This window comes from Semicossyphus pulcher, unplaced genomic scaffold, assembly GCF_022749685.1.
Source record: "Semicossyphus pulcher isolate SPU_LCO1_2020_fin unplaced genomic scaffold, fSemPul1.0.p SCAF_4, whole genome shotgun sequence".
NCBI lineage: Eukaryota > Metazoa > Chordata > Actinopteri > Labriformes > Labridae > Semicossyphus > Semicossyphus pulcher.
In genome coordinates, this window is record NW_027211715.1 from 3,277,617 (window position 1) to 3,295,642 (window position 18,026).

At 44.2% G+C, this 18,026-nt stretch overlaps 1 protein-coding gene across 1 annotated transcript in view; it reads left to right on the plus strand.

Moving 5' to 3' along the window:
• The first annotated feature begins 6,849 nt into the window (after positions 1-6,849).
• nhsa (Nance-Horan syndrome a (congenital cataracts and dental anomalies)) overlaps positions 6,850-18,026 on the plus strand; it is a 78,514-nt gene continuing 67,337 nt past the window's right edge. The window contains exon 1 of the mRNA XM_069679728.1: positions 6,850-7,281. Coding sequence (XP_069535829.1) covers positions 7,002-7,281 — 280 coding nt within the window. The 5' untranslated portion in view covers positions 6,850-7,001. The remainder of the gene's footprint in view (positions 7,282-18,026) is intronic.

Here is an 18,026-nt window from a genome sequence, read left to right on the forward strand (position 1 = left end):
TTATAATGTTGTGAATTAAGTCGAACTTTCTCTTTTAGTGCCAGACAAAAAACATTTGTTTGCCTTTATGCCTTTATTGATGGAGGACAGTGGATAGTGTCGGAAACAGGGAAGAGAAAGTGGGTAAGACGTGACAAAGGGCCGAGGGTGAGACTCGAACCTGGGGCCGCCACATCGAGGACTGTAGCCTCTGTATTTGAGACGTGAGATTTAAGCTAAACCGACGCCCCCATAAACAATTTTTTTCTGTGTATTTCGGGGAAAAGTTTAAATATCCTGGTGTGATTTAGTTTTTTTCTTATTCCTAAAACCAATCCCTTTTTACTTTGAATACAGTTGTATTAAACACAAGATACTTGTGTCCTAATGATAAGGATAAGCTCCCCTTGTGCCCTCATCCCAATGCTTATAATTAACCTACCATCGCAACCCAAGCAGCATCGCCACCTTAAACAGACCCAGGCTCGGTTTATGCAAGCTCCAGTCACAGACAACACCGATACTACCTACCCTACCACATGCCTCCTAACGGCCCCCACAACTCAAACTTGTAGTTTGATGTGCAGCGAGAGTCAGCACATCAACAGGGTTGTCAAGTGTGCACCTCCCTTCACTGGTGTTTCGTTAAAGTCAAAGTGAAATGAAAAATGTCATTTTAATCCTTTTCGATCACATCCCCGGTAATATTGTGCATCTATTTGACAATATAGGCCAAAAATAAAAACAGAAAATCAATTTCTTCGTATTCTTATATCAAAATCCTTTTTTCTTCCGGTAAAACTAAATTTCACGCATGCTTACATAAGTTAGCACCAAACAATTTCAACCGATCAATCTGCAACATTTAGCCGCAGAGCACCAAGAACGCTCGGCCAGTTAGCTAGCTACTGCGCTGTGGAGAACGTCTGTCTACGCCCACTTCTCAACGATCAAATCAAATCCCTCTGATATGTCCCGCCTGCACGTCCTGTTTCACTCAGAAATACGTCACGATACGGAAGCTAGATGCTCTCGAAATGCCGTTTTAGCTCGACTTTAAGTTAGGCCCCAACGCCTCAGGGAATCTCAACAGTTAGCACCAGAGTCCCAGAACCAGCCCCATCCATGCTAGCTCTCACAGCCCATCAACTTCTTTGTGCTATCAAATCTTTATGTAGAAAATGCAGCAATTCCTGGTGCCACAAAAAAGGAACGGCAGAGAAGAAATAAATAACTTTTACATTTGTTTTGGCCCCCAACTGACATTATTTCTCATCCAAATCCACTGACTTGTTTTAACTGCTTTGTGTAAAATTTCATACCACAGGCACACATTTAACTTTTTTTTTTTTTCAATAACATGAGAGAAACTTTGTTTTTCTCCTTATGGCTGTGTTAAGATACATGAATTTGCAAAACCTGCAAAACATCTTTAATCAGATGACGTATTTCCTGGAAGCAACAAGGGAAAACTACCTCTTAAATTCCACATTCCTTCTCATTGTTAAGACTCAAACAGTGACACTAAAGTTTGGATGCATTAACAAGTGTATCAGAAATTGTTAGCATGTCTCTGAGATGAGAGCAAAGAGATCAATCAGTCTGCAGTGGTAACCCTCTGACTCCAACAAAGCAGCTGTGCTTTCTCCGACACAGACATAACAACCAGGGGTCACGCAGATCACGGCTGATGGCTGTATTCCCAGACCTCCGACGCTGTCGTCCAAAAATATCCACTGACACACTTGGCTCCCTTTTAGACACCTCGCGCCTATTTCTCGTTCATTCATGTTAAATCCCACACTTAGACTCCTCCAACTTGCTGCTTTGATCAAGTTCAAGGACTTTGATATACATCCAAACATTTCTACAACTTTGTAACATGTTATATCAACATTCTTATTTATAGCCCTGCTAGCAGGATAGCCCTAGGGATGGTAAAGTCATCTGTCTACCACTTTGGTGCATTTCCCTATTCACATATGGTGACATGTATTTGCTAAGTCTAAGCAAAGTCACAAAAGCTAACATTAACAACCAACAAATCTTAGCTAACATTACCATTAGCTACATTACTGTGAGCTTGGTATACTTATTACACTATTTCATTGTAGGCCTAATGTTAGCTAAGAAGTGGTTGAACTTGGCTAACATTACCATAGCTAGTAAGACATTACATTAAAACAACATTAAACATTAAAATTAGCTGGCTGACATCAGGGTTGTACTTGTAACACTATTTTATGATAATGTAAACTAAGAAGTGGTTGAACTTAGCTTACATTACCATTAGCTCGAAATGTACTTGTAACACTTTTACATAGCAATGTTAGCTAAGAAGTGGTTGAACTTGGCTAACATTAAGCTAGCTAACATTACCATTTGCTAGCTGACAGTACTGTAAGCTTTGAATGCTTGTAACACTATTAAATGGTAGCTAAGAAGTGGATGAACTTAGCTAACATTTCCATTAGTGTACTTGTAACAATATTACATAGCAATGTTAGCTAAGAATGGGTTCAACTTCGCTCACATTACTGTTAGCTAGAAATGTACTTGTTATGCTAGCAATGTTAACTAAGAAGTGGTTGAACTTGGCTAACATTAAGCTAGCTGACATTACCGTGAGCAAGGATTTTACTTGTAACACTATTAAATGATAATGTTAGATAAGAAGTTGTTGAACTTAGCTAACATTACAATTAGCTAGCTGATATTACTGTGAGCTTGGAACACTTCTAACACTATTAAATGTTAATGTTAGTTAAGTTCAACCACTTCTTAGCTATCATAACCATAAAACACTAACTTTATTGTGTGAATTGTCCCCAGAGGATGATGCTAATTGCTAACTACTGAACATAAAACCTGCTTAAAATAAGCATATTAACAAGTTAAATTTAGCATTTAGCACTGCTTTACCTCAGAGATTTTGACATCAACTATTGTTTTGTGGACTACCATTTTGAAGACCTTAGTTTTGAGTTTTGGCCATCGCCATCTTGTTTTTCTGTTACCAGAAGTGACCATGATTAGATGAGTTTAGTCACACATTGCTAAGCATCTATCCAAGGAAGCAACTTGTCAATCTAACAACATAAAGCAAAACTACTTTATGAACATCATGGTGTATTTAAGAGGACTGGCAAAGTACAGCTGGCCCTTTAAGTAATACAGGTTTAAGGCACTTCTGCATGAGCTTTACATTTGAAACCATGAGGCGATGTCCATTTCTTATCTATACAGTCTATGGTACAGCCTCACAGAATCAATGTCCTGACTTTGACTCTTTAGCCTTTCATAGTTTGCGTGGTTAATACATATTTTTGCCTCTCCGTTTTCCTGGAAATCGCAGCATATAACTCATTTTAATGATGTGAAAAAATCTGCAAAAGTAAAGTGAGCCTAGAAGAGGACAAGCATGACTGAATGAGTTTAATCATTGGACAATTTTTTAAGAAAGAGCAAAATGAAACAGATTTTTAAATCCAAGAAAAACAGCACGATAGCCTTTGTTACAGCATTCAGGAATAATACGACGCTCCCACATCTGAGAAAATGAATGAGCTGCTGAGTTCAGACAGGGATGCCAGTCGACAGCACGGCGCTCCGAGCTTCAGTGTGCCATAACCAATATTTGGCACAGCCCTGCATGTCAGCACCTGCCAGTATCTCCTCCCATACTGCAGGTTTTATTTCATCTCGTGCATCTGGAGGAGAGCGGGTGTTTTCATTCAATCAGACAGCTTAGTCCTGGAATATAAATACCACTTAAAAGTGTTTGGTTTGCATTTTAATGTGACAGCTGCACGTGATGAGGAAACTATATGTGTCAGCCATGTGTTGCCTCTAAGTATACCCCTGTTTGATATAATTACCATGTAGCTATCTCGCACTCTGTCAGCTACTAGCTTATTATAATCTGCGTGGTTATTACTATTATTGGTTCATCGAGCTGGAGACAGTGATATTTAGTGCTCTCAGATGCAGCTCGACGTAAATGCACTGGGACAGAATTTGATCTGACTTGTTACATAAGTTATGTTCATTGGAACAAAGCAGAAACTTAAAAGTGCTTTAATGAAGCAACAAAGACTGAGGAGCTCTCTTGTAAGTTAAGTTGTAAGACTTAACCATGGACTTTCATTAGTTTATCAGCAGCCGTTTGGAGGCCTTTTGGGATGCCGCCATCTTGGTTTTCTAGAGCCAGAAGTGACCATATTTGGACAAGAGGTTGGAGCGAGGGGTTAGCAAACCAAACTATCAAAGCGATTGGCTTATTCATTAACTGGCTAATGAGCTAGTTAACCATCATCTTCCCATGAAATTAGATTATATGTGCTCACCTGAGTTGTTTATCAATTAGACAATAGAAGCTAAGAGAGAAACTTAACACAAGCAAACAGCGGGTGAATGAAATTAACTGGGTAACTTAAAATACCTGCTGCATGGTGGTGCAGTGGTTAGCGCTGTTGCCTCACAGCTAGAAGGTTTCTGGCTTCCTCCCACAGTCCAAAGACATGCTTGTAAGGTTAATTGGTGACTCTAAATTTCCCATAGGTGTGAGTGCGAAAGGTTGTCTGTCTCTATGTGTCAGTCCTGTGATTGACTGGCGACCAGTCCAGGGTGTACCCCGCCCTTCACCCAATGACAGCTGGGATAGGCTCCAGCCCCCTGCGACCCTGAACAGGATAGATAATGGATGGAAAATACCTAGTCTTCTTATAACTACGGCCCATTTTCACCGTGTAAAAACAAACAACAACCTTCCATGCACAGACTGCTCTAATAAATCCAAATAAATCAACACTGAACGAGCTAACAAGCTAGGTCGATGAGCACAGATACTGTTACCTGCTCGTGCTGCTGAAATTATACTGAAATTTCAATCAAAAAAATTTAAAATTGGATCACAGACTTCTTGGACCGTCTCTTAGTCTAATAAACAGCACAGCAAGACATATAATTTATCTGACATTGGCATAAAAAAAATCACCCACAACACAAACATGGCCCAGAGGTCAAGTTCAGTGACAGAACTAGCTGAGGGGACAGCTGGCAGACAGCTGGCAGACAGCTAGCGGCGACCAATCCAATAGTTATATAATAGTAAATAACTTAACTTAAACTTAATTTAATCTTTACTGCTGAGTTATATGAAAATGTTAGACCTGTACAGGTGTCATGAAGAGAGAAATGCGCTTTAGAGAGCAAAGCAGTTTTTTTGTACCAGGCTGTAAACTTGTTTAATTCTGCCGTAACGTTGAGCATTGTAATATCAGATGGGGAACGACTCGCTTTCGGTCCCTGCCTCAAGTGGTGGCTCAAGGAACTGCAGTTTTTGACACTTCTGAGTTGCCTTCTTTTTCAGCCCTTGAGGTTATTGCTTGATGTACATACACTGTAAACTGCTTCCCAGTATGTTATATTTCCCCCGGTGGCTTAAAGTTAAAGCTGACCCTTCTCACAACAAAGATTAGCCGCTTTTGTCCGTTCAAGTTGCCCTTTTGTTGCAGCTCCATTACTCAAAGATGACGCCATACGCTGTTCCTCTCGTGCCTCCTTTGTCCCAGGGTTTGGCTTTGCAAAGGTTGCACTTCTGCTGTGGACTTTAGTTAGGCCACAGGAAGAGCTGTTAGGCTGTCACCTCGGCTGATTCTGGCCCCGTCAGCTGCTGGGATTTAGCTAAACACTCATTCAGCAAATGTGAATGAAGCTCTGGCCCAGGCTGGTAGGTCTGCACGCAGAGGTGGGAGAGAAGATGAACGTAGAGAGGGAAGTTATAAACAGGGATCCTCAGTGTTTCATCACACGTTATGGATGAATGAAGGAAGCATTAAGCCATACGTGTTAAAAAAGTGATGTAATTTTCATCTTACATTTAGTTTCAACTTAAACACATAATGTACCGCGTTTTTAACACGTATTCTCAGCCAGATACACCCTGCCTGCTTTTGTGTATTTGACCTTCCCTGTTTGGTCACACAAAGAAACCTAAATGTGTTTTTTCATGTGACCATAGAGGCTGCACGACCCTTTCCTCTTGCACCTCTACTTCGCTTACAACACAGCTGAAACAGACGGGTGTAAATACCAGATGCAATATGATGCGTTACGTTACATCTGTGTATTACATTTTTATTGTTATGACAGAGATGATGTTAAAAGAAAGGCTGCGATAACCAATATTTTCTGATTATGTTTTAATGAATCCGTCATTTAACACTCTATAACTCAAAGACACTCACTTAGGGCTGCAGCTAATGGTTACTTTTTAAACAATCTGTCTGTCACTTCTTTTCACAATGAATCATTTAATCTATCAAACATCAAAGAAATGTTAAAAATACTCAACACAGTTTGCCACGGCCCAAAGTAACGTCTCTGAAGTGTTTCTTCTGTCCAACCAACATGTGTATATGAACGTGTTCATACAGCTGAAAATCCTGGTAACATGTTTGCTGTTCGATTTCCAAAAACAGTGTTTACATTTGTTATTAAAGGTTTACATGCGAAGATCCTCTATAGTATCTCTAAAGTATAAACTGACTTTTTAAAAACTTTGATTACTTTTTTTCTTCTGTAAAAGAATTCAGAATCAAAAGAATTTCAGTCAGTTATGATAATGTGTCTCTAGTCCTCCTCTGTTCTCCCAAAAGTGTCTCAGGACCATGATATTTCTTTTTTCCTGCGGGCTGTGAAGCCAGCACGGCAGCTCAGCGTGGATGGATCCCGATCCAGTTTCCGGCCGCTCCGCTCCAAGTTTTCCCGCCTCCCGTTTTTAAAAACCACCTCTACTTTGGAGCAGTGAAAAACACACTAGCATTCGGGGCAGCAGATGACCCGGCGCAGCGGCCAGGAGCACACCAGTCCTCCACCAGTCCTCTAACGAACGAAAGGATGGGGGGCAACAACAGCAGCTAAACCCACGATAACTGGATCAGGAGGCTGCGGGGGGAGAAGAAGCGCTTTCCGCTCACTTTGGGTCACTTTTGTTGGATTTATCCCGGGTTTACTCCAACATGCCATTTGCCAAACGGCTCGTGGAACCTCAGTTGCTGTGCAGGTATCAGATCCCGAACGAGGAGGGTCTGCTTCACGAGGATCTAGTCTCCATCAGTAATGTGGCTCTATCCCGGACCCTGCGCCAGCTGTCGGACCTGGCCCGGCACGCCTGCTCCATTTTCCAGGAGCTGGAGCACGAGCTCACGACCACCAACCAGCGGGTCCGGGGGCTGCAGGGCAAGATCAGCGGGCTGCAGCAGACGTGCTCCGAGCTGGACCCCAAACAGGAGGCAGTGCGTGAGTACCCCACTTTCAGTTACTATTATTACGTGTGTTGTAAAGAGGGGCTGCATGCGCGCGTCTCGCGCGCGGCTCTGAAGGAAAACTGCACGAGGAGGAGGAGGAGGCATCCTTTTTTCAACTTTTCACCTTTTACTTCAGACTGAACCTCTGACAGACACAGTGAAGTAGATACAAGTAAAGTTAGTGAAGTTTTTAAAACAGTGAGTAACTTATCCTTCAGCTGAAAAAGTACCTGGAAGTTCTTTAAAATCTCAGTACAGTTATTGTTCGGCGCCACCAGCTTATTGTAAGCGCTTTAATAGGACAGAAAAGTCAGATTTTTATTATCGACTTCAAGTTATTTTTGTGTTGTAATATGTCCTTTAATGGATTATGTTTATTTATATAAGATATGAGCACAGTGATGTGACCTGTGTTGTGTTTGTGGACATTAAGCTGCTGTTTTCATGCGCTCTGTTCCCACGCTGAGGGGCGTGTGACAGCCTGACTGTCCCGTGTAGCCTCTGAGCTCTGCTGTTACACTGTTACACACTGTTATGTTGCGTTACTGCCAAGTACGTTTCCAAATACAACGAGTTGCCAGGTTAATCTGGTGCAAAACAATAAAATGAACGTGTTGTAAAATTATAAAAGCAGAATTATGAAATGAAAGTCAAGAAAAATAACAATAATATACAAAACAACAGAAACAGGAATGTGCAGGAATGTGCAAGTTCACATAAAGTTTAAGGAATATTTGCGATGTGCAACATCTCTGTCTGCAGGAGCAGCACAGACATCTGCTCCACTTCATGGCTGTAGTGGAGTCACAGGTAACTTTGGGTCACCTGTGTGTCTCCCTCTGTTTAGAGGCCGGCAGAGAGTGATCAAGACTTCGGTTTTCTTTCCTCCTCTGTGACAGTAAACTGTAAATCTTCAGGACGACAACAAAACGAGAAACTTCAGGGCGTCTTCTTTGGCTTCAGGACGACGGGTCGACGTTTTTAAGACCAAACAACTTTTCATTTAATTGAGCTTAATCCTTGGTCTGCTCTGCTGAACTTTACCTGACCACCACTCAGAATTCATGACCCTGATAACACAGCATGAGGCTCTTTCAGTCCCTGCGCCCCCTCCCTCCCCCTGAGTGTCTTAAAGGGGGGGTGATGTGATATTGGTGTGTGTTTATGTATAAACCTCCTCCTCCTCTCTCTGCTCGGACATACCCCGCTGGATTTACCCCGCTTTGGTTCAGCTTCAGCAGGTCTGTGCATGCTCCTCCTCAGACCTGCTTCCTGTGGGCTGTGTGTGGGTTCGTCGGCCTGGGGGCATTTATCTGCAGAAAACAGACCCTGACTCTGATTTAAACTTTGAGATGTCTGCAGAGATTTCTTCAGCTCTTGTTTGCTCTTTTGTTTTCTTGCTGACCAGTTTTCCTGTCCTGTCACAATCAGCCGAGCGCCGGTAAAGCTCCTGAGTCATCGCGTTCATATCTTGATTTTGTACGTTAAAGGAAGCCCGAGACGGTTTGAGTCTGATCCAAAGAGGCTCCATCAGTTCCTATTTGCAAGTTCAAGCTTCTCTCTGAGCTGGGAAGCGACACACGTTGTTAAAGCATGATTATAAGTGACACTATTCGGTTTATCGGTTGACCACAGATCTTTGTGTTCAACCAGAGTGCATGTAAACTTTTGGGAAGCGACATTTATAAAGCCAACGATAAGAACCAGGGATAAAAAGTTGACACCAAACTTCAACTTAAAGTCAGTAATTGAATTCCTCCCGCGTCTGCAGCCTGTAGTGATGCACATGTTGGCATGAAATGATCAAACCTCACGTTGCTCTGGAGGTCTTGCGTGCTCCGTTGTCCTCTTTGCCCGGAAAAGCCTAATTACTCTTAATTGTGCTGTTCATATGAATGGTGTCAGGGCAGCCTTAAACAACAGACCCCCCGCCCCCCCTCCTCATCTGAATGACAATTAGTGTAAATGGAGCAGTTCAAGGCAGCGGGCGGGGGGTGGGCTTTTATGATGTGGCTGTGACTCCTGCGTCCCCCAGACGACTGCAGGAGGACACAGCTGCAGCCGCCATGTTGGATCCTGCAGAATCAGATGTTGACCTCTTGGTGAGGTAACATGACAGACACAAGTTTTACATCAGACAGGCAACACTGGTGTGGGGCATTGTTAGGTGCTGCACCAGGCTGGTTGATACATTGGTGTGAGGATCCCAGTATCTCATCTTCCTGCTGATCACTCGCGTCTTACTGCCTGGAACCAGTTTATGTCATAGTTCTGGGTTCTTTACCCTGTTGGTAGATCATCCCACCTCACTGCAGCGTTTAGAGCCACACATGCACTCCTGACAATTTCCAGAGAAGACAATCTGCCTCAGACATTTTCCAGAGTTGCCCTTTCACACAAGGGGATATTTTCCCTGTCTGACTGCGGGGCATGAAGTAGCAAGTAAGCTCCTGGGTCTCTTCATCTCTCTGGTCTGCAGACATCTTTGCTGTTGTCGTCCTGTAAATGATCGTTCTTCTTCAACTTTGGACCTTTTTAATCATCCTTTCATGTGCCGCTTCTTTGGTTTTGCTCTGGTCGCACGGTATAAACGTCCTCGTCTCACCCCGACTTCTTGCGGACATTTTCACTCGGAGGCTGCAGGAAAACATCTGCATAAAGTCGGGGGGGGGGGTTTGTTCTGCGTGAGCAAATGCAGCCCACCTGGACAATGTCGGGAAATGTTCAGGAGTGCTGCGCCTGTGTGTTTTTACAGCTTGGACTTTCCTACTACAAGGTGTGAATAAATTACAGGCTATAAACATCGTTATTTAAGAACAGAAACTATCGGAAATGATCACTTATTTTGTCAGTACCGGACACCAGAAGCAGGGAATTATCAGTTATCTTTATCAGCTGATGAAGTAAATATCGTTCATCCCTAAGTACTAGTCTGTTTGGTGCTTTCTGTCTGTGGTGATATTTGTGTGCAGCATATTTTAAAAGCTTGGCGTCACGCTGACACATTCAGGTCAAACGACTCGCTTCTCTAGAAGTGCAAAGTCTCTCTTTCACTTTTGCTCCGTCTCATATCGCAGCTTTTATTCTCTATCAACAACACCAGCTGCACAAGAGCTGCACTCAGTACACAAGCAGGTCCGTATATAGACACTCGAGTGATGCTTCTACTGCCTGTGTTTGACTGACAGGGATATTTATACAGAGGAAATGACTAAGAAACACCTGATTTGTCTTTAAACAAACCTGAAAATGTTTTCTCTGTTTGGTGAAATCCAGATGAATCTTTCTTTCTCTTCCTCTGTCTCTTATCCTCAGCCTCACACACACACACACACACACACACACACACACACACACACACACACACACACACACACTCTCGGAGCCTGGCATGTATCGCTCAGCCCTGTGTTTGGACAGCTCTCCCGTGACACCCCATCAGCGTCTGCGTCTGACTGCCATCACAGCTCGTCAGCCTGTAGTGCGGCTCTGCGTCCGAGCTCTCTGCTGGGTTTTAAGTTACCCCGGCTCCGTGTGTGTGTGTGGGGGGGGGGGGGGGGGGGGGGGTTAATACTTGTGGCGGCAAGTGGCCCTCTGGCTTCTCTGGTTCAGGAGCACATGGCTGGCAGTTCACCACATTCCTCGTACAGACCGAGCAGGAGAAGGAAAGCCTGCGTCTCACAGATCCACTGAGGACGAATATAAACACACAGATAGTAACAGGTTTCATTCTTGGCTCTGTGTCAGGCTGTTTGCGCTCAGTGTGGGTCCAAGAACAGGTTATGCTAATGCCTTCATGCATTGTTGTTGCAAACTACTCGTACACGACAATCCTTGCGTCTAACTTTACAGCAAAGAAACCTGGGCGAAACCTGGACTCTGTTTTTGGATGTTTGGGGTGTAAGGTTTGGAAATGCTGCAGCAGCCATGAAACCGACGGTTGTGGCTGCAAGGCTCAGATTGTAATTTGAAGTGGATGACAATGTCATGGAAAAGATCCCTTCAGAGACCTTTTTGGTAAAGAGTGAGACACTTTTTTAAACCAAAAAACAGCTGTGACATCGCTCTCTTCAAAGCCACCAGACTCCATTGTCAAAAACAGTGATTTTACCTCACAGAACACAGGCCTCCCACTGCCATGATTGGTTGGTTTGTTTGTGTCCGGGTGTGATTTGGTGTTTGAATATATTACGCTCTGATTAAATACAGTAGAGGTGTAACACACACTAACATGAATAAGATTGACCAATCAATGCAGCAGTTTTCCAGCATCTCCTACGTTCTGTAAGGTAAATTACTGTTTTTGTCAAGGGAGTCTGGTGGCTTTGAAGAAAGAGACGTCACAGCTGTTTCCGGTTGATAAAAAGCATCTTATTGTTTATTAAAAAGTTCTACCTCTGTAGAAATACTTTCTATAATGTTGTCAGACACTTTGAATGACACTGTCAGTGGCAAGAACAAGAACTAGTGAACATACAAAGAATTACACAGCAGCCATTACATCCTGTTTGCCTACTTGAGCAATTCCAAGTTTTGTTGTACCTATGAGGCATTTACAACCCAAATATGTAAAATAACAAATAGTGCCAGGTAACAGGTTTAAAATATGGAATTCCCCTCAAACTTGAAAGTGATCAGACATTATTCATTCAGACCCGAGTCAAATGACTCTGCCGGAGACCCGGGTATCGCCTCGGCTCCGTTCTGCATTGATGGGAACACAAAACCCGGGTCGACACGCTAATCTCCGCCCCCTCTCTGGCGCGATGCTGTGCTCCGTCTTTAACCGCTCCTCGTCATCTCAGCTACAAATTCCGCCCGTCTCCATCTGAGCAGCGCTCGAACATCGTTCCAAATTTGTCTGCGCTGAGTTTGATAAACAGACTGAATGAGTGACAGATACAATAAAGACCTAACCACCATAACAACTGGCGATGGGAAAAGAGACAATCGGCATCTACCAGCGGGTCTTCCCGGGTCTTAAAAACTTGCGTCAACGCGCTAACTTTGGTGGGAAAGGGGTCTATGTGTCAGCCCTGTGAGTGACAGATGATCGGTCCATGTCTAACCCGCCTCTCGCCCAATGACAGCGGGGATTGGCTCCAGCCCCATGTGACCCTGAACAGGATAAGCAGTATAGATAGGCGGATGGATAAATTGATGGTTATATATGCCAATAAAAAGTGTTCCCAAGTGACCCCGCACAAAGAGCAGACAGGATCAATATCTTATCTGATAGATAAGCACTGTTTGTATTGGGCAGCTGGTTGAAATAACATTTCCTCGTGTGTGCAGAAATCACAGGACAGATTTGACTCGTTTGTTTAACCAGCTGACATTTCAGTGTGCTTTGAAAGTCGTACATTTGTAGCCGTTAGCTTAAACAGCCTATATACAGCAGAGGCCTGACACACGTTATGTAACATACAAGAGAAGACAATTCTTCAGAACTGTACATAAAGGTTCTTTATGCTCTCCACCGTGCTGCTTTCCACTCACTTAAACCGGCCCTGGAGTCAGACTGAGCACCGTGTATTAATGCTCTGCAGTTTCCATCCACTCTCTCTCCTGATTTCACTTCAGCTCCGTGACGTTCATGCAGCTCAGCGAGCCTCGTGGCCTGGAAGGAAAGTTTCTACACATCATCGATGCTTCTGTAAACTCCACTCAGACCGGGACACCACATTAGCCCGCTGTCAGTCCCTCCTCTCTTCATTGACCCACTCCGGCCATTACTGCGACTTTGATTTACTAAGTGTTGCTGCAACAGCGAGTCAATGCTCGCTCCACACGAGGTCAGCTGATGTGAGGAATCACGTGAGGGCTCAGATAGTGGAGGAATGACAGCGAGTAATGCTGGATGATTAAAATTATCAGTAGAGAAGACCCAGAGTCGACTCACTTCAACTCCTGCCTCTTAGCTGTGTTATTCATCGACACAGAGCAATGCAGGAGCGACAGCATAGTCGGCTGTAATCTTAACAAACTGGGCCTCAGATGAACCCTTTAGTGTTCATCAGGTTTTAACAGACGCCGATGTTTCCACAGACGTCTCTCCTCTCTGAAACACTCGGACCCGGTGAGTCAATCCAGTAAAAACACCGACTAAAGCTGATTAACGTTTAAAATCAGTGTTTCTTCAATGCTCTTTGGCACACGCATCACATGAGGAGGGGTCGTGAGCTGAGCCGCTGCTAGCCTTTGTGCACAAAGTTTTTACTGGGGGCTGAAATGTCCACAGAGTTAGTGAGTTATGTCCAGTAAAACCAGTAAACAGAAGAGTTTTACTTTCAGTTTTTCTTTCATTCAGTTTCATCTTGACACCGAAGCTGACCAGAAGTGATAAACAGCTCGCTCAGCCAATACACTCACTGGCTTGGCTTCATTGGAGCGCTTGTCCGAGTCACTGCCCATGAATGTGTTCAAAACAGCTTTTTCAAATTTCTGCTGAATATCAGACATTTTAGGCCACGACAATCAGGAAACGCTGTGAAGTCCTGGAGGGACTGATTAATGAACATCTTTGTATCAAACAACCAAATCTCCTCTGTCCACTGATTCATTTCTTATGCATCAGATATTGCGGTTAAATACGTGTTAGGAGCAGATGTGAAACATGCCACACGCCCGGCTCTGCTTCCAGAAAGTGAACAAAGACGTTAAATCATGCACGCCAAGAAAAGAAAGAGTGCATCAGTAACTCTTGAATCACCTTTGAGGACAGGTCCTCCTCCTCCTCTTTCCTCTTTCATTATCAGAACCGTGAGCATTTTTCTGCAGGTCCAGACAACCTGCCGCTGATATAGTACCCCGCTAATTATAGAGCACGTTTCAAAGGCTGGCTCATTTATTCCTGCAACTACCAACCCCCCCCCCTTCCCCTCGTTCCAGACAGACACGGAGAGGGACCAGACAGCCTTGATGCCTTATCCTATCCATGCACTCACAGATCCACTTCCTCGCAGGACTCTGACTCTGCATTTTTGGGACCAGAGTTCGGAAAAAGTCCCTTCCTATGAACAAACCAACGGCTTTGTTCTGTATTCAGCTTTGTAACTTGATAATAAGACATAAAAACGTCATTGTCAGCGGGTTGTTTTCGCACCAGAGTGATTTGACATCAGAATAAGAAGAGGACCAAGTTGAACTCAAGGTTTCCCCTCCGCTCGGCTCCATTAACTCGGTGTGCGTCTCTGCACCTCGGCCCCCGGTGGAGCGGCCTGCCCTGCGATTGAAGTGGTTTCTGTTGAACCGTTCTGTCAAGTCAAACATTCCTAAAAACCAGTGACCAGGAAACCACAGCGCTCGCTTGCACTTCTGGGACCTTGCACCCCACGCGTGCTCCTTAAATTGGGCCTGGATGGCTGCTGTGATTAGGGGGAGATGGGGGGAGGGACGTGGCGTTGACGGGGGGGAAGGCTGAGGCTGCGTTTGTTGATGAAAGGAGACGTTTAGTTAAAATTAAGGGGAAGGTTTTTCATTGCTTAGTTTGCTTGAGGGAAATGTGTGAGTGATTACACTTTACATTCCTGCGGTGGGACCCTCCAAGAGAGCAAGTGCTCCTGAGTGTGGGCGGCTTCACACTCACCTCCCGTCCCCCAGCCCGTCCCCTTCTGTATATTTTCAGGTGTAAGGACCAACAAATGTGCCAAGTGTGTTTAAGGGCCTCTCCGCTGAGAGGTATGCGTGTGAAAGGTTCCTGTTGTTGTAACGTCAGGTTCCTCCAGACGAAGTTAAGCTCTCGTTTGTTGTTGGTGAGATTTGATTGTTGTTACTTCTGCAGAATTATTCGAGGGCACGATGAGCTTTCTCTGTGCCCCGAGGTGTGTGTGTGTGTTTCATGTACGTTCACGCCAATACCGAAGCAAATTCTTGTCTTTAATGTGAACTTTTTGTGGCGGTGCATCAGCCTTGAGATTCTCCTGACGTCCACAGATTGCATTGGAAATTGTCTAACCAAACTCCATTCAAAAAACAAGCATTTTAAGTTGTTGGTGTGTCTCTTCCTGTGGAAAGACCTGACAAAGCATGAGTGTTCACTTTTATGAATCAGCACCATGATGTTCTTATTTCAGCAGCCCTTTGACCAGCAAAAATCTGTCATTTATTTCAGTGCATCCTCGGATAACGTTATAATCCAGTTACAACTGAGTGTGGTTTTCCAAAGTATCTGCAAGGTCAGAAATGAGCAGGTTGTGTTTAACCAGCGAGGATGAACACAAAAGATTCTTCCGTCAAACGTTTGGTCTGAACACACTTATTAAATATAATCTGAGGCTGAGTTCTGAGGCACCAACAGGAGAGCCCGAGCCTGTCCTGTAGAGGAGGTGTGGGGGGGCAAAGTCATCCTTCCCCCCTGACCTTAAAAGCCAGCCGACCTTCGACCCCCTTCCTCCACACACTCCTTCACAACACAAAAGAGCAAACACAGCCGCCCCCATCTTGCTTATCGTTCTGTCCCTAAAGACTTGACCGGCCAATTAGAGCGGATTTAAAGTTTGACATGATGCTGAATAGACACAGGTCAGCGGTGATTAAACTGTCAGAGTCGACTTCACAAAGTCCAGGTCGCTCAGGGAGCCAGGGAGAGCTGCATGGCTAGTTTAGATATCTTTGTCTTTTACTTCCTCCAGGCATCGAACATGTGAACTACACTGAAAGTTTTCCAGAAGCTCCAGCTGTCAGCCGGACATTAAACACGTCTCGTTGTATACTTTCTTAGTGTTTCAATTAAGGTCACCGTTGTTTTTAACGACATCATTCACCTGGATGAATGACTTCAGCCAGCTCGTGAGCTACAGATACAAACTGAGCTCCTGTTAATGACGGCTCAGCTCGCAGCCGTGATGAAGAGCGAAACACTGATTTTTAACGTGATGCTGCTTTATCACTACTGATTGATGATTCGGCTGCTGGCAAAACCTTGTGAACGATAAAGACTGCACGAATCCTTACCTTAACACATGTTAGAATTTAGCTGGTAGCTCAGTTCCTGCCTTGACGTCATGTGTAACTGGGACTGAATGATTTTGAACTTGGTTTATTCAGTGTCTTATCTTGGTTATAATCACCTGGTGTGTTTGTTTGTTGGGTCAGGAGGAGACCTCTGCAGATAATCAGCTCCTGGTAACCCCCATGAACATTAAAGGATCGTTTGAAGACGACGTGTAAAGTTTGCTTTGCTTTGTGTGATAAAATGTGAGTTTGCTCCCTGATGCAAAGCTAACTCTTTGTGAGGCCAGGAAGTCTCCTATATTTACATATTTTAATTACTCAAACCGTCGACATTTTTAGTCGTTATCTTCAGTCTTTCAGTCTTGTACAAAAAAATCAAAGTTGGGTGTGACCTCACCTTTATTTATTCATGACAGATTCCCTCTGTTCTCGCTTTACAACATCTGCTCGGCCCTCTGTGTGTTCCCACATGCAGCTGTGAGTCTCAGCACTGTAGCTGAGAGAACCAGATCTTCCCAAAGTTAAAATAAACACTAAACTTTCCTGCAGCGTGCAGTTTACAACACCTCCCCACATTCTTTTCCGTGGAAACCTGCAGAAATATTGACGGCTCACCAGGCTGTCAGACTATTGTCAGCTGCTCTTTGTCGTGAAGCATTTCAGGCCACCTGCGTAGGTTTCCTCTCCCCGTCTTTAAACGATCTGATCTCCTGCCCGGCTTTTGTGCTCCTCCGCCCTCCCTCCTCCCCGAGCAGCGCTGCACAAAGACGGACTTAAATATGACGCCGGGGATTTATTCCCACAGTAATGTTGAGATGCATCCCGAGAAGAGGAAATAAAAAGTCACATAAAATTCTTACGAAGACTTCTTTTATTACTTGAGGAGAATAGTTGGTTTGTTATCTGGTGAGAGAGATTAGCAGGAAGTGAGAGATAAAGGATCTGAGACGGCGAGAGTGAGTCACGGCGGCATAAAGCTCACATTAAGAAAATCCTCCCACGCTCAAGTTATACTGTATGTCTCAATGATTAACTTAACTATATAAAATCAGACTTCTCTAATGGACGACGTTACGACAGACCAAAGGTGTAGCAGTGCTGTGTGGTTGGGAAAATGTGAGCTGGAGATGACCTTGTATTTTAACAGGAAGGAAACACATGTGAAGCGCTCTGTGCCATGCAGGTGTTTAGTCTGGGATTTAACTGGAATGTGAACTCCCCTCACCTCTCCTCTGTGTGCGAGCCAGCAGATCAGCCGGGTCGAGTCTTTAAAGCTCAAAGAGCCTTTTCATCAATCATCCTCCATCGCAGGAGGACGCACAAAGAAAAGCACCTGTGGACGTGAGGGATGGTCTGTTCAGGGGAGATCCTTTGGATTTCTCCTCGCACGTCAAGTTGCTTCTGTCTGGTTGAGAGTTGTTGAGAGTTAGAAGCACAGGCTGTTTAAAAAGATGGCCGACATGACAGCTCCCGAGAAGTGAGTCCAAACCCTCTCTATCGTCCCTGCTGACTGGCTGCAGTATAGCTCATAAAGCCCGCCTCCTCCATGTTAACAGATGGGACATGAGTCAAACTGTAAAATCAAAATACACGTCCAATACATTTTTCTCAGACATTGTTTCTATCATTATAGTTAGTTCTTATCATGCTGATTTATGTCCAAGTGTTCATTTTTTTGACAAGTTTACTTTTAATTAGTTATTTGATGCTATAAAAAGGGGGTGTGGCCTCATGATTGACAGCTCTGTTGACAAATGGGGCTCCTGCAGCGTTCTGTCCCCG